Source organism: Oncorhynchus tshawytscha, linkage group LG12 (assembly GCF_018296145.1).
Source record: "Oncorhynchus tshawytscha isolate Ot180627B linkage group LG12, Otsh_v2.0, whole genome shotgun sequence".
Lineage (NCBI taxonomy): Eukaryota > Metazoa > Chordata > Actinopteri > Salmoniformes > Salmonidae > Oncorhynchus > Oncorhynchus tshawytscha.
In genome coordinates this window covers 12512952-12527062 of record NC_056440.1, presented here as the reverse complement: position 1 = coordinate 12527062, position 14111 = coordinate 12512952, and the positions used below count along the sequence as shown (strand labels likewise).

The 14111-nt window shown below is 41.1% G+C and overlaps 1 protein-coding gene across 1 annotated transcript in view; it reads right to left on the bottom strand.

Annotated features, from left to right (window-relative positions):
• Positions 1–4314: 4314 nt before the first annotated feature.
• Positions 4315–14111, bottom strand: part of LOC112262574 (calcium-binding protein 7) — a 56892-nt gene continuing 47095 nt past the window's right edge. The window contains exons 4-5 of the mRNA XM_024438200.2: positions 9167–9317; positions 4315–7661 (exon numbers count right to left, since the gene is read on the bottom strand). Of these exons, the coding sequence (XP_024293968.1) occupies positions 7534–7661; positions 9167–9317 (279 nt within the window). The 3' untranslated portion in view covers positions 4315–7533. The remainder of the gene's footprint in view (positions 7662–9166; positions 9318–14111) is intronic.

Below are 14111 nucleotides of genomic sequence, written 5' to 3'. Positions count from 1 at the left end.
GCACCTGTTAAAAACTGACTGTTAGAACTGTTGAAGCTCCATGGATTGATGAGGAATTGAAAAATGGTATGGTTGAAAGAGATGGGGCAAAAATAATGGCTAATAATTCTGGCTGCACATCTGACTGGCTGACTTGCTGAAAATTGAGCAATTATGTGACTAAACTCAACAAAAAGAAGAATAAACTGTATTATGAAGCCAAGATCAATGATAGAAAGAATGATAGAAAGAAAAACAGTTTGAGTATTTTAAATGAAATTATGGGCAGAATAACAAATTCAACTCCATCTTTCATTTAATCCAAAGGCTTATTCATCACAAAACCATTTGTTGTTTCCAATTATTTTTATGATCAGTTCATTAGCAAAGTGGGCAAACTTAGGCAGGAAATGCTATCAACAAACAGTGAGCCATTGTACTCATGCATAAAAAAATATATAATAAAAGAAAAGCATTGAAAGTTAGAATTTTGTCAAGTTTATGTGGGAGAGGTGGAAGAATTATTGCTATTGATCAATAATGACAATCCTCCTGGCATTGACAATTTAGATGGAAAGCTACTGAATATGGTAGCTGACTATAGCCACACCTATCAGTCATATGTTTAAACTGAGCCTAGAGGAAAGTCTTTGTCCTGGAAGGAAGCCAAAGTCATTCTGCTACCCAAGAGTGGTAAAGAGTGGCCTTTACTGGTTCTAACAGCAGACCTAACAGCTTGCTGCTAGCTCTTAGCAAACTGTTGGAAAAAATGGTGTTTGGCCAAATACAATGCTATTTCTCTGTAAACCAATTAACAACAGACTTTCAGCATGCTTATAGAGAAGGGCACTCAACATGTACTGCACTGACATAAATGACTGATGACTGGTTGAAATAAATTGATAATAATACGATTGTGGGATCTGCACTGTTAGATTTCAGTACAGGCTTTGATATTATTGATGCTAACCTGTTGTTGAGAACTTATGTGTTATGGCTTTTCAACATCTGTAATATCGTGGATTCAGAGCTATCTATCTAATATAACTTAGTTTTTCTTCAATGGAAGATGATCTAATGTTAAATGTGTGGTGTACCACAGGGCAGCTCTCTGGGCCCTCTACTCTTTTCTGTTTTGATCAATGACCTGCCACTGGCATTAAACAAAGCATGTGTGTCTATGTGTGCTGATGATTCAATCATATACGCATCAGCAACCACAGTTAATAAAGTAACTGAAACCCTTAACAAAGAGTTGCAGTTTTGGAATGGGTGGCCAGTAATAAACTGGTCCTGAACATCTCTAAAACTAACAGCATTGTATTTGGTGCAAATCATTCCCTAAGCTCTATACCTCAGCTAAATCTGGTAATGAATGATGTGGCTGTTGAACAAGTTGAGGAGACTAAATTACTTGGTGTTACCTTAGATTGTAAACTGTCATGGACAAAACATATAAATTCAATGGTTGTGAAGATGGGGAAAGGTCTGTAATAAAGAGATGGTCAGTTTTTTTTTACACCGCACTCCAAAAAGCAAGTCCCGCAGGCTCTAGTTTGATCATATCTTGATTATTGTCAAGTCATAGGGTCAAGTGCTGCAAGTGCTTGCTCTTCATTGTAATCAGAGGTCTAATATTAATACTATGCAAGCCAGTCCCTAGAATTTCTAAGCAAGCAGCTGGAGGCAGGGCTTTCTCATATAGCGTTCCATTTTTATGGAATGGTCTGCCTATCCATGTAAGAGACGCAGACTCGGTCTCAACCTTTAAATCTTTATTGAAGTCTCATCACTTCTGTAGGTCCTATGATTGAGTGTAGTCTGGCCCAGGAGTGTGAAGGTGAACGGAAGGCACTGGAGCAACGAACTACGCTTGCTGTCTCTGCCACCCGGTTCCCCTCTCTCCACTGGGATTCTCTGCCTCTAACTCTATTACAGGGGCTGAGTCACTGGCTTACTGGTGGTCTTCCGTGGCGTCCTTAGAGGGGTGAATCACTTGAGTGGATTGAGTCACTTGACGTGATCTTCCTGTCCGGGTTGGCGCCCCCCCTTGGGTTGTGCCATGGCGGAGATCTTTGTGGGCAATACTCGACCTTGTCTCAGGATGGTAAGTTGGTGGTTGAAGATATCCATCTAGTGGTGTGGGGGCTGTGCTTTGGCGAAGTGGATATGGTTATATCCTGCCTGTTTGGCCCTGTCCGGGGGTATCGTTGGACGGGGCTACAGTGTCTCCTGACCCCTCCTGTCTCAGCCTCCAGTATTTATGCTGCAGTAGTTTATGTGTTGGGGGCCGGTCTGTTAAATCTGGAGTATTTCTCGTCTTATCCGGTGTCCTGTGTGAATTTAAATTTGCTCTCTCTAATTCTCTCTCTCTTTCTCTCGTTCTCCCTTTTTCTTTCTTTCTCTCTTTCTCTCTTTCTTTCTTTCTTTCTTTCTCTCTCTCGGAGGACCTGAGCCCTAGGACCATGCCTCAGGACTACCTGGCCGTCCACCTGGCCGTGCTGCTGCTCCAGTTTCAACTGTTCTGCCTGCAGCTATAGAACCCTGACCTGTTCACCGGACGTGCTACCTGTCCCAGACCTGCTGTTTTCAACTATCTAGAGACAGCAGGAGAGGTAGAGATACTCTGAATGATCGGCTATGAAAAGCCAACTGACATTTACTCCTGAGGTGCTGACCTGTTGCACTCTCGACAACCACTGTGATTATTATTATTTTACCCTGCTGGTCATCTATGAACATTTGAACATCTTAGGCATGTTCTGTTATAATCTCCACCTGGCACAGCCAGAAGAGGAATGGCCACCCCTCATAGCTTGGTTCCTCTCTAGGTTTCTTCCTAGGTTTTGGCCTTTCTAGGGAGTATTTCCAATGCCACTGGCACAGCCACTGTGCTTCTACACCTGCATTGCTTTCTGTACAGTACTTTGTGACAGCAGCTGATGTAAGGGCTTTATAAATACATTTGATTTGATTTTTTGGGGGGTTTTAGGCTGGGTTTCTGTACAGCACTTTGTGACAGCAGCTGATGTAAGAAGGGCTTTATAAATAAATGTGATTGATTGGTTGATTGATTGACTAAGAGTTTAAGAAAGGCTAATTGCATCACTTCTTGTTTTTGTAAAAAACACTAATTGGTTGGAAATTCCAAATTGTTTGCATAGTAAACTGAAACGGAGCACTGACACACACATTTACCCCACCAGACATGCCATTAGGTTTGTTTTCACAGTCCCCAGGTTTAGAACAAATGAAAGGAAATGTACAGTATTATACAAAGCCATGAGTGCATGGAACTCCTTTCAATCTCATATAGCGCAAGTAAACAGCAAACCTGCTTTCAAAAAGTAAATGAAGCAACACTTCATGACACAACGCCTCTCCCCCATGTCACATACTTGTTGTGTGTATGTGCTGACATGTACGTGGAACTGATAGAGGCACACACAAACACACTACATGTTCATATTTTAAATGTATGTAAAGTCTTTTGTCTGTAATGTTTTTTCGTTATGTGTCAGACCCCAGTAACGCTAGCAGTCACCATTGGCGTTGCCATGGGGATCCCAATAAATCAACACAAAAAAACCCACCTGAGGCCGAGCCTGCATACCCATGCTTTAACTATGCAGCAGACTATCTTCAGACATGTCACTCCCCTCTCCCAAATGGCAAACGACATCAAAATGACTGGATGCATGAGTTACAATAAAAACTGTCTGATGTCTTTTAACATTTCCACACATTGGATCAAGAGCCTAGCAAATACCACATAGTGTAAATTAACATCTCCCAAGTGTGTGTTGTTGGAGGGTAGTTTTCCAGCAGCCTGACTTGCATCAGAACGTTCAAAGGGGTGGATGAAGGTGATAAGAAGCCGAAGGATTGGTGATGATACTGGGTTAGGATCCCAAACATCTCAGTGGAGGATCCATGGCTACAGGAAGTTAGCATCATACCCAGTTGGGATCCACACATACTGTACATCATAGGATAGCATGGACTGACTATCATATCATCTGTGTTAATGTGCCCGCTAGTTAAACTGCAATGTAAGCATCTTCAAAGTGGGATGCTACACACGGTTTTAAACCATGTGACAGATTGCACAGCTTGGACTCAGAGACTCTGAGAAACCAAGATGCTACTTCAGATGGAATAGCAATCTATAAATCCACTGAACCCAAGAAAGCCCATCCGTTTATATTGAGTTACAATCTGAAATCATATCAGACAGTATTGTGACACAGTCCATAGAGACAGTCCACAAAGTTGTCAACTGGGATTGTAGAATTGATGAATCGAAAGGATTTCACACATGGATGCATTGCGCCAATATACTTTTATTTATGTGAAATACCATTCCACAGACAGACAGGTACATATGGTGTGATCAATGAACATGTGTCACAGCGGGTGGATAATACAACATCGTTTTGGAGACATAAAGTATCAAAGTACAATTAATACAACTTTAACATTCAGTAAACGATCAACATTTTCAATACAATATGTTTTGTTTCATCTGTAAAAAGAAAATAAATATTTGATTGGTCTTTATATTTTTGTATAGCTTTGCTTTGATAATAAACATGTCTCGGAGTGTTTCATGTCTCAGAGTATAAGGCAAAGTATTAGGTCATGGAACAACATTCTCAACACCCTCTGTTTCAAAATGCAAAATCATCTCATTAGAATATGCCAAAAGTAATGATATGTAACCATTGTAGCCAAATGTCAGCCATGCTGACATATTAGTATCACCGAAGCTGACATATTAGTATCACCGAAGCTGACATATTAGTATCACCCAAGCTGACATATTAGGGTCACCCAAGCTGACATATTAGGGTCACCCAAGCTGACATATTAGGGTCACCCAAGCTGACATATTAGGGTCACCCAAGCTGACATATTATTATCACCCAAACTGACATATTAGTGTCACCCAAGCTGACATATTAGTGTCACACAAGCTGGCATACTAGAGTCACCCAAGCTGACATATTAGGGTCACCCAAGCTGACATATTAGTATCACCCAAGCTGACATATTAGTGTCACCCAAGCTGACATATTTGTGTCACCCAAGCTGACATATTAGTGTCACACAAGCTGGCATATTAGTATCACCCAATCTGACATTTTAGTGTCACCCAAGCTGATACAATATGTACCAACAACAGATGAAGTGGGTTCATGTATCAGTTATCTCTCATCTACTCCCATTTTTTCTGAAGATGTAAGGAACATGTATATACAATACTATACCATTCAAGACGCATGTACAGTATGTTTTGAAATTGAACACAATCATAATGGCGGTGTATTATCATTGTGTGCATCTACGCCATATTATAAAGTGCAAAATGAAAACAAAGCTATTTGTTTACAGTACGGTGAATTGACAATGTGCAATTGTATTATGTCCTCTGTGACCTTGCTGCAACCTACTGCGACCTTGCTGCTTTTAACAAAACGCTCAGCGAAATGAGATAATTGTTGTCTGTCTTGACTGTTTTTAGACAGGACAGTAATCATAATCCCATCACCCGGTTGCTGAATTGTAACACCAAAATATTGGTGTGCTCAATCATGTGAAACCAAATAGTCCAATACAGTAGGTTTTATTTAACTGGGCAAGTCAGATAAGAACAAATTCTTATTTACAATGACGGCCTAGGAACAGTGGATTAACTGTTCGATCTACCAACCTTTCGATTACAGGCCCAACGCTCTAACCACTAGGCTACCTTCCATTACATTACAAAATAAATGTCCTCAGCCTCCAAAACAGATGTAAGTGTTTTAGTGAAGTGCATTTATCTTATAGTTCTTTGTTTTTGCGTCTCTCCAGTGCATTGTATTGTACTTGTCCTAGTAGTTTCTTTACAACAAATCTAATAGAAGACATCATGACTATTTTTAGAATTCCAACAACAATACATATTGATGAGCTATTCAAGTTTCCCTTTTATTTGGCAACTACATTAAAAAATGGTGTGCTTTTCCATTTACTTTTTTTACTGTTCTCTCTCCTTCCATTCTGAGAGCCATTTACTCCACACAATGGTTGACTTTCATAGCTTTGGTCAAAATGTGTATTATACAGATGTATAGAGATTATCAGTATTCCAAGATGTCACTGGCAATCATGCACAACACTCTAAAGAGCACTGGAACAGCAATGGTGGAAATATTGCCCAGAGTTGGATTAGTGCTTTATTGCAGGGCTTCACAGGCCATTTGATGATCAGTATAGCAAAGTCTGTGTCCCAGAATGAGACATAGCATAGAAACCTGGTTTCAGAAGTGTCTTTAAGATGAAAGTGCTTCCTGGTTCTTTTATCTAGTGTGAATGTCATTACTTTTTAATTTTAAAAAAAACAAGATAGAATATATTACTATGGTATGTTCAAAGTCGCCATAGGAAAAGTATTGCATTCCAAGGACAACAAGGAGCTACCAAGGCATGGAAGTGGATTGAAGGTTATTGCTCCTGCTTCAATTCCCCAGAGCAGAGCTTCCTCATGGATGAGCCTACAGTTCTATATTGAACATGTCTAGCCAGCGATATCACATGTGAAATGTATACTTGTGATGTATTGCCTAATATAGCAGTGTATACATTCCATCACATTCATCATATTCCCCGTGTACAGAGCAAACATCTCTGTTCTAATGTTATTATGCATATATGTCACATATCAAGCAAATACTGTATGATTTCCCAGTGATATGCTAATACAACACCCATCACGTCTGAGTTATTGGTTTTTCAATGGCAGTAAGGTATGTTAGGATCCTTATGGCAGTGACATATGTTGTGATCGTTATGGCAGTGAGATATCTTATGATCCTTATGACAGTGAGATACATTATGATCGTTATGGCTGTGAGATATGTTGTGGTCTTTATGGGGTGCTCAGTGAAACTAATAGTCCACAGTATGTCAATAAGAACAGTTGTCCAAAAACTACTTTTACGATATGATCATGTAGTCCACTAAACAGCCCTTTTGATCATGCAGAACTGTGAAATATACATTTATTATGACATATTAACTTGTTTGTTGTTGTTCGTTTGTTGTTGTTTGATACACAGTACAGATGTAAAACCCATTGTTCATTCCCGCCACTGACCCCTTCTCCCGCGACCCTATTAACAAAGTTGGTCACAGTTGGTTCACAATAAGTTAATAATGACTCACCTCTGTTTGTTACACAGTCATATGGATATACACTGATAATAAGGTCTACAAATGTTTCAAGAGACGACTGGTTAAATCCATGCACTTCATGCACAGATGATGGTCAACCTCCAGGCCACCGTAGTTAAGGGTCTCAATGGGTTCCATTCAGAAAGGAGATAAAGGAGCATGTTGGGAAATATGCCCATGAAGTCATTTGGATGAGAGCCATGCCTTTCTGTCAGTTTATTTAGATGGTGGATTAATTGTCTGTTTTTGTTGTTGAGCTGTTTTTTTCTCAGTCATTTGTCCAGGTGTCTTACAGCAGTCTCTTTCAGAGGGTCAGGAGGCCATGGCCGTCCCCGCCTACTTCATGCCACTCCGAAGCACCTGATTGGCTGCGATAAGCATGACGCTGATGATGAAAGCGATGGCAAAAGCACATATCAGGCTCTTGCGTACACACGTCTGCTTGACTTGCTGCGTTGGACTAGCTGCTTGACAGGGAAAGGAGACAAGAGGAGAAGGAGGAAAGTGAGAGATTATCAAGAAGGAGAGACATGCACCTGTGAGTCTTTTGAATAAAATCTCTTTTGATGCTCTGCACATATCTGATACCGGAGGCAAGTTACATTGTAATCTCATCTCCAAATGTACAAGTATATGAACACAATTATTACGGATGAAAACTGCTTGGAGATGTGTTTTTACACCAGTGTGTACGATACATAATTACCTAGATTACAGCTCTGATTTCAGTTAGCTCCAAACAAGAGAACAAATGCATTGGCACCTGAGAAGCATGATAAAATAGAATATATGAAGGAGTTTGGTGTACAGTGCCTTGCAAAAGTTTTCATCAACCTTGGCGTTGATCCTATTTTGTTGCATTACAACCTGTAATTTCAAATTATTTTTATTTGGATTTTATGTAATGGACATCCACTAAATAGTCCAAATTGGTGAAAAAAAATACATAAAAATAAAAAAATATGAAAAAGTGGTGCGTGCATATGTATTCACCCCCTTTGCTATGAAGCCCCTAAATAAGATCTGGTGCAACCAATTACGTTCAGAAGTCATATAATTAGTTAAATAAAGTCCACCTGTGTGCCATCTAAGTCTCACATGATCTGTCACATGATCTACGCATATATACACCTGTTCTGAAAGTCCCCAGAGTCTGCAGCACCAAGCAAGTGGCACCATGAAGACCAAGGAGCTCTCCAAACAGGTCAGGGACAAAGTTGTGGAGAAGTACAGATCAGGATTGGGTTATAAAACAATATCAGAAACTTTGAACATCCCAGAGCACCATTAAATCCATTATCAAAAATGGAAAGAATATGGCACCACAACAGTCCTGCCAAGAGAGGGCCGACCACCAAAACTCAGACCAGGCAAGGAGGGCATTAATCAGAGAGGCAAACAAAGAGACCAAAGATAACCCTGAAGGAGCTGTAAATCTGCAAAGCACCAAAGGGGAGATTGGAGTATCTGTCCATAGGACCACTTTAAGCCGTACACTCCACAGAACTGGGCTTTATGGAAGAGTGGCAAGAAAAAAAAAGCCATCTACAGTATGTAATTTGTTTATTCAGCTTCTTGGTATGGCACACTTGTCAGGTGGATGGCTTATCTTGGCAAAGGAGAAATGCTCACTAACAGGGATATAAACACATTTGTGCACAAGATTTTAGAGAAATAAGTTTTTTGTATGTATGGAACATTTCTGGGATATTTTATCATGCATCATGGAACCAACGCTTTACATGTCGTGTTTATGTTTTTGTTCAGCACAGATGTCTTTCTCAATTAAACTATTATACTGGAAGTATATCAAAGTGTACAATAGGTCTCCTACTGTCCATATTAACCTGAAACACGTTAAAGTGGTTACCACAAAGTGTGTACTACAAAGTGTGTACTATACAGTGTGTACTACAAAGTGTGTACTATAACATGTATACTATAAAGCGTGTACTATAAGGTTCCTTACTGTCTATATCCACCTGGCAGGCCCCTGGGTTCGCTATGTGACTCTCCTCGGTCATGATGATGTTCTCGATATCCTTCATGGTGAGGTGGTCGGAGAATGTATCATACAGCAGCCTCTTCAGCTCCTCTACCGTCAGCTTCTGCATGTCAGTCTGGACACACACGCACGCACGCACACACACACACACACACACACACACACACACACACACACACACACACACACACACACACACACACACACACACACACACACACACACAGGAACTGATGTCACTACAATGAGATACTGTTCTATGGTCGATTTTAGTTTATACAATGTTTTGTATTTGGGGATGGTAAGCTAAGTGATCCTGGAGATTTTAGCCAGAGAATACAACACAACACTGCCCATTGATACATGTGGCATACTGTATGACTGTCTGGACTTAGGGATTCAATTATTTTGAGCATACAGTACACTGCCATAGACCTCCCCTTCAAAAAAAACATTTTCAAGAGTCAGATGTGGTTTTCGGGCACCTGTGATGTTTCACATTAATCTTTCACATGTGAACAAATCACATGACAAATGTCACGTGGGGAAAAACATACTTTTTTTTGGACACGTGTGAAGATTCACATGGATTGTTCATATTACTCAGACATGTGTGGTCTCCCAACATTTCGCATCATGAGTGTCATATGTTTGCTTTTGTAGCAGGCGCGATTAGAGGCCATGGGAGTAGCCAATGTCTTTACCATTAGACCAAGAGGGCCAAAACTCATTTAGAAGTCGCAGGCGAGACTACTTCATCACGTCACCATGAGCAACCATGTCCGCCGCATGCCCTCTACATTTTCACATGTGTATCTTCATATTTTAATGTACATTTTAACTATGGGTATCAAATGTACTTGAATTTACTGCAGGTTTTTCTGTGATTAATTATTATTAATCGCAAATTTGGAATTTGCTCAAATTGAGCTGTAATTTAAGATTATTTATGCAAAAAGCATTACAAAAATATTTACATCTTGATTTTGTTCAAAGTAATGGTTAGCAAAACATTCTTTAACCTCAATGTCAACTTGTTTTGACGTGGCATAGTTGTTTTTCGCTGTATATATTATGTATGTTGGATGTCTTCAGTGTTTTTTCAAAGCAATAAAAAATGTGTGCACAAAAATGACAAAAGATTCAGTTCAGGCCTCCCGGGTGGCGCAGTGGTTAAGGGCGCAGTACTGCAGCGCCAGCTGTGCCATCAGAGACTCTGGGTTCGTGCCCAGACTCTATTGTAACCGGCCGTGACCAGGAGGTCCGTGGGGCTTGGATGCGCTGTTAAGAAGCAGTGCGGCTTGGTTGGGTTGTGTATCGGAGGACGCATGACTTTCAACCTTCGTCTCTCCCGAGCCCGTATGGGAGTTGTAGTGATGAGACAAGATAGTAGCTACTAAAACAATTGGATACCATGAAAAAGGGGTAAAATTGTTTTTTTTTTTATAAAAAAAGATTAAGTTCAGATTAAATCAGTTCATTTTAACATCTTAAACGGGATAAATAAGGGCACCCAGTTTTCTAGCATGAGAAACTGAAGTTTGATTTACACGTTATTGTTTTTCACGTGTAGTTTTTGAACATGTGAAACTGCATAACCGATTTTAATACGGCCAAGCACAAATTTCACATGTGCAACTGCAATTCACATGTTAGGTGAAAAGATGTTTATGTTATCACATGTGAAAAGTTGGTTTTAACATGTGAATTAAAAATGTAAGACACATGAAAATATGTTGTCAAGTGAAATTTTAGCTCAGCATGTGAAAACAGCTATTTCACATGTGAAAATGCTAATTTTATATATATATATATATATATATTTATATATATATAAAGATTCCTTGATGCCCTTCCAGACTCCCTCTGCCTACCCAAGGACGCCAGAGGACAAAAATCAGTTAACCACCTAACTGAGGATCTCAATTTAACCTTGCGCAATACCCTAGATGCAGTTGCACCCCTAAAAACTAAAAAAAATTCTCATAAGAAACTAGCTCCCTGGTACACAGAAAATACCCGAGCTCTGAAGCAAGCTTCCAGAAAATTGGAACGGAAATGGCGCCACACCAAACTGGAAGTCTTCCGACTAGCTTGGAAAGACAGTACCGTGCAGTACCGAAGAGCCCTTACTGCTGCTCGATCATCCTATTTTTCTAACTTAATTGAGGAAAATAAGAACAATCCGAAATTCCTTTTTGATACTGTCGCAAAGCTAACTAAAAAGCAGCATTCCCCAAGAGAGGATGACTTTCACTTTAGCAGTGATAAATTCATGAACTTCTTTGAGGAAAAGATTATGATTATTAGAAAGCAAATTACGGACTCTTCTTTAAACCTGCGTATTCCTCCAAACCTCAGTTGTCCTGAGTCTGCACAACTCTGCCAGGACCTAGGATCAAGAGAGACGCTCAAGTGTTTTAGTACTATATCTCTTGACACAATGATGAAAATAATCATGGCCTCTAAACCTTCAAGCTGCATACTGGACCCTATTCCAACTAAACTACTGAAAGAGCTGCTTCCTGTGCTTGGCCCTCCTATGTTGAACATAATAAACGGCTCTCTATCCACTGGATGTGTACCAAACTCACTAAAAGTGGCAGTAATAAAGCCTCTCTTGAAAAAGCCAAACCTTGACCCAGAAAATATAAAAAACTATCGGCCTATATCGAATCTTCCATTCCTCTCAAAATTTTAGAGAAGGCTGTTGCTCAGCAACTCACTGCCTTCCTGAAGACAAACAATGTATACGAAATGCTTCAGTCTGGTTTTAGACCCCATCATAGCACTGAGACGGCACTTGTGAAGGTGGTAAATGACATTTTAATGGCATCGGACCGAGGCTCTGCATCTGTCCTCGTGCTCCTAGACCTTAGTGCCGCTTTTGATACCATCGATCACCACATTCTTTTGGAGAGATTGGAAACCCAAATTGGTCTACACGGACAAGTTCTGGCCTGGTTTAGATCTTATCTGTCGGAAAGATATCAGTTTGTCTCTGTGAATGGTTTGTCCTCTGACAAATCAAATGTAAATTTCGGTGTTCCTCAAGGTTCCGTTTTAGGACCACTATTGTTCTCACTATATATTTTACCTCTTGGGGATGTTATTCGAAAACATAATGTAAACTTTCACTGCTATGCGGATGACACACAGCTGTACATTTCAATGAAACATGGTGAAGCCCCAAAATTGCCCTCGCTAGAAGCATGTGTTTCAGACATAAGGAAGTGGATGGCTGCAAACTTTCTACTATTAAACTCGGACAAAACAGAGATGCTTGTTCTAGGTCCCAAGAAACAAAGAGATATTCTGTTGAATCTGACAATTAATCTTAATGGTTGTACAGTCGTCTCAAATAAAACTGTGAAGGACCTCGGCGTTACTCTGGACCCTGATCTCTCTTTTGAAGAACATATCAAGACCATTTCAAGGACATTTTTTTCCATCTACGTAACATTGCAAAAATCAGAAACTTTCTGTCCAAAAATGATGCAGAAAAATTAATCCATGCTTTTGTCACTTCTAGGTTAGACTACTGCAATGCTCTATTTTCCGGCTACCCGGATAAAGCACTAAATAAACTTCAGTTAGTGCTAAATACGGCTGCTAGAATCCTGACTAGAACCAAAAAATTTGATCATATTACTCCAGTGCTAGCCTCTCTACACTGGCTTCCTGTCAAAGCAAGGGCTGATTTCAAGGTTTTACTGCTAACCTACAAAGCATTACATGGGCTTGCTCCTACCTATCTCTCTGATTTGGTCCTGCCGTACATACCTACACGTACGCTACGGTCACAAGACGCAGGCCTCCTAATTGTCCCTAGAATTTCTAAGCAAACAGCTGGAGGCAGGGCTTTCTCCTATAGAGCTCCATTTTTATGGAACGGTCTGCCTACCCATGTCAGAGACGCAAACTCGGTCTCAACCTTTAAGTCTTTACTGAAGACTCATCTCTTCAGTGGGTCATATGATTGAGTGTAGTCTGGCCCAGGAGTGGGAAGGTGAACGGAAAGGCTCTGGAGCAACGAACCGCCCTTGCTGTCTCTGCCTGGCCGGTTCCCCTCTTTCCACTGGGATTCTCTGCCTCTAACCCTATTACAGGGGCTGGGTCACTGGCTTACTGGGGCTCTCTCATGCCGTCCCTGGAGGGGGTGCGTCACCTGAGTGGGTTGATTCACTGTTGTGGTCATCCTGTCTGGGTTGGCGCCCCCCCCTTGGGTTGTGCCGTGGCAGAGATCTTTGTGGGCTATACTCAGCCTTGTCTCAGGATGGTAAGTTGGTGGTTGAAGATATCCCTCTAGTGGTGTGGGGGCTGTGCTTTGGCAAAGTGGGTGGGGTTATATCCTTCCTGTTTGGCCCTGTCCGGGGGTGACCTCGGATGGGGCCACAGTGTCTCCTGACCCCTCCTGTCTCAGCCTCCAGTATTTATGCTGCAGTAGTTTATGTGTCGGGGGGCTGGGGTCAGTTTGTTATATCTGGAGTACTTCTCCTGTCCTATTCGGTGTCCTGTGTGAATCTAAGTGTGCGTTCTCTAATTCTCTCCTTCTCTCTTTCTTTCTCTCTCTCGGAGGACCCGAGCCCTAGGACCTGAGCTCCAGGACTACCTGACATGATGACTCCTTGCTGTCCCCAGTCCACCTGGCCATGCTGCTGTTCCAGTTTCAACTGACCTGAGCCCTAGGACCATGCCCCAGGACTACCTGACATGATGACTCCTTGCTGTCCCCAGTCCACCTGGCCATGCTGCTGCTCCAGTTTCAACTTCCACCTGACTGTGCTGCTGCTCCAGTTTCAACTGTTCTGCCTTATTATTATTCGACCATGCTGGTCATTTATGAACATTTGAACATCTTGGCCATGTTCTGTTATAATCTCCACCCGGCACAGCCAGAAGAGGACTG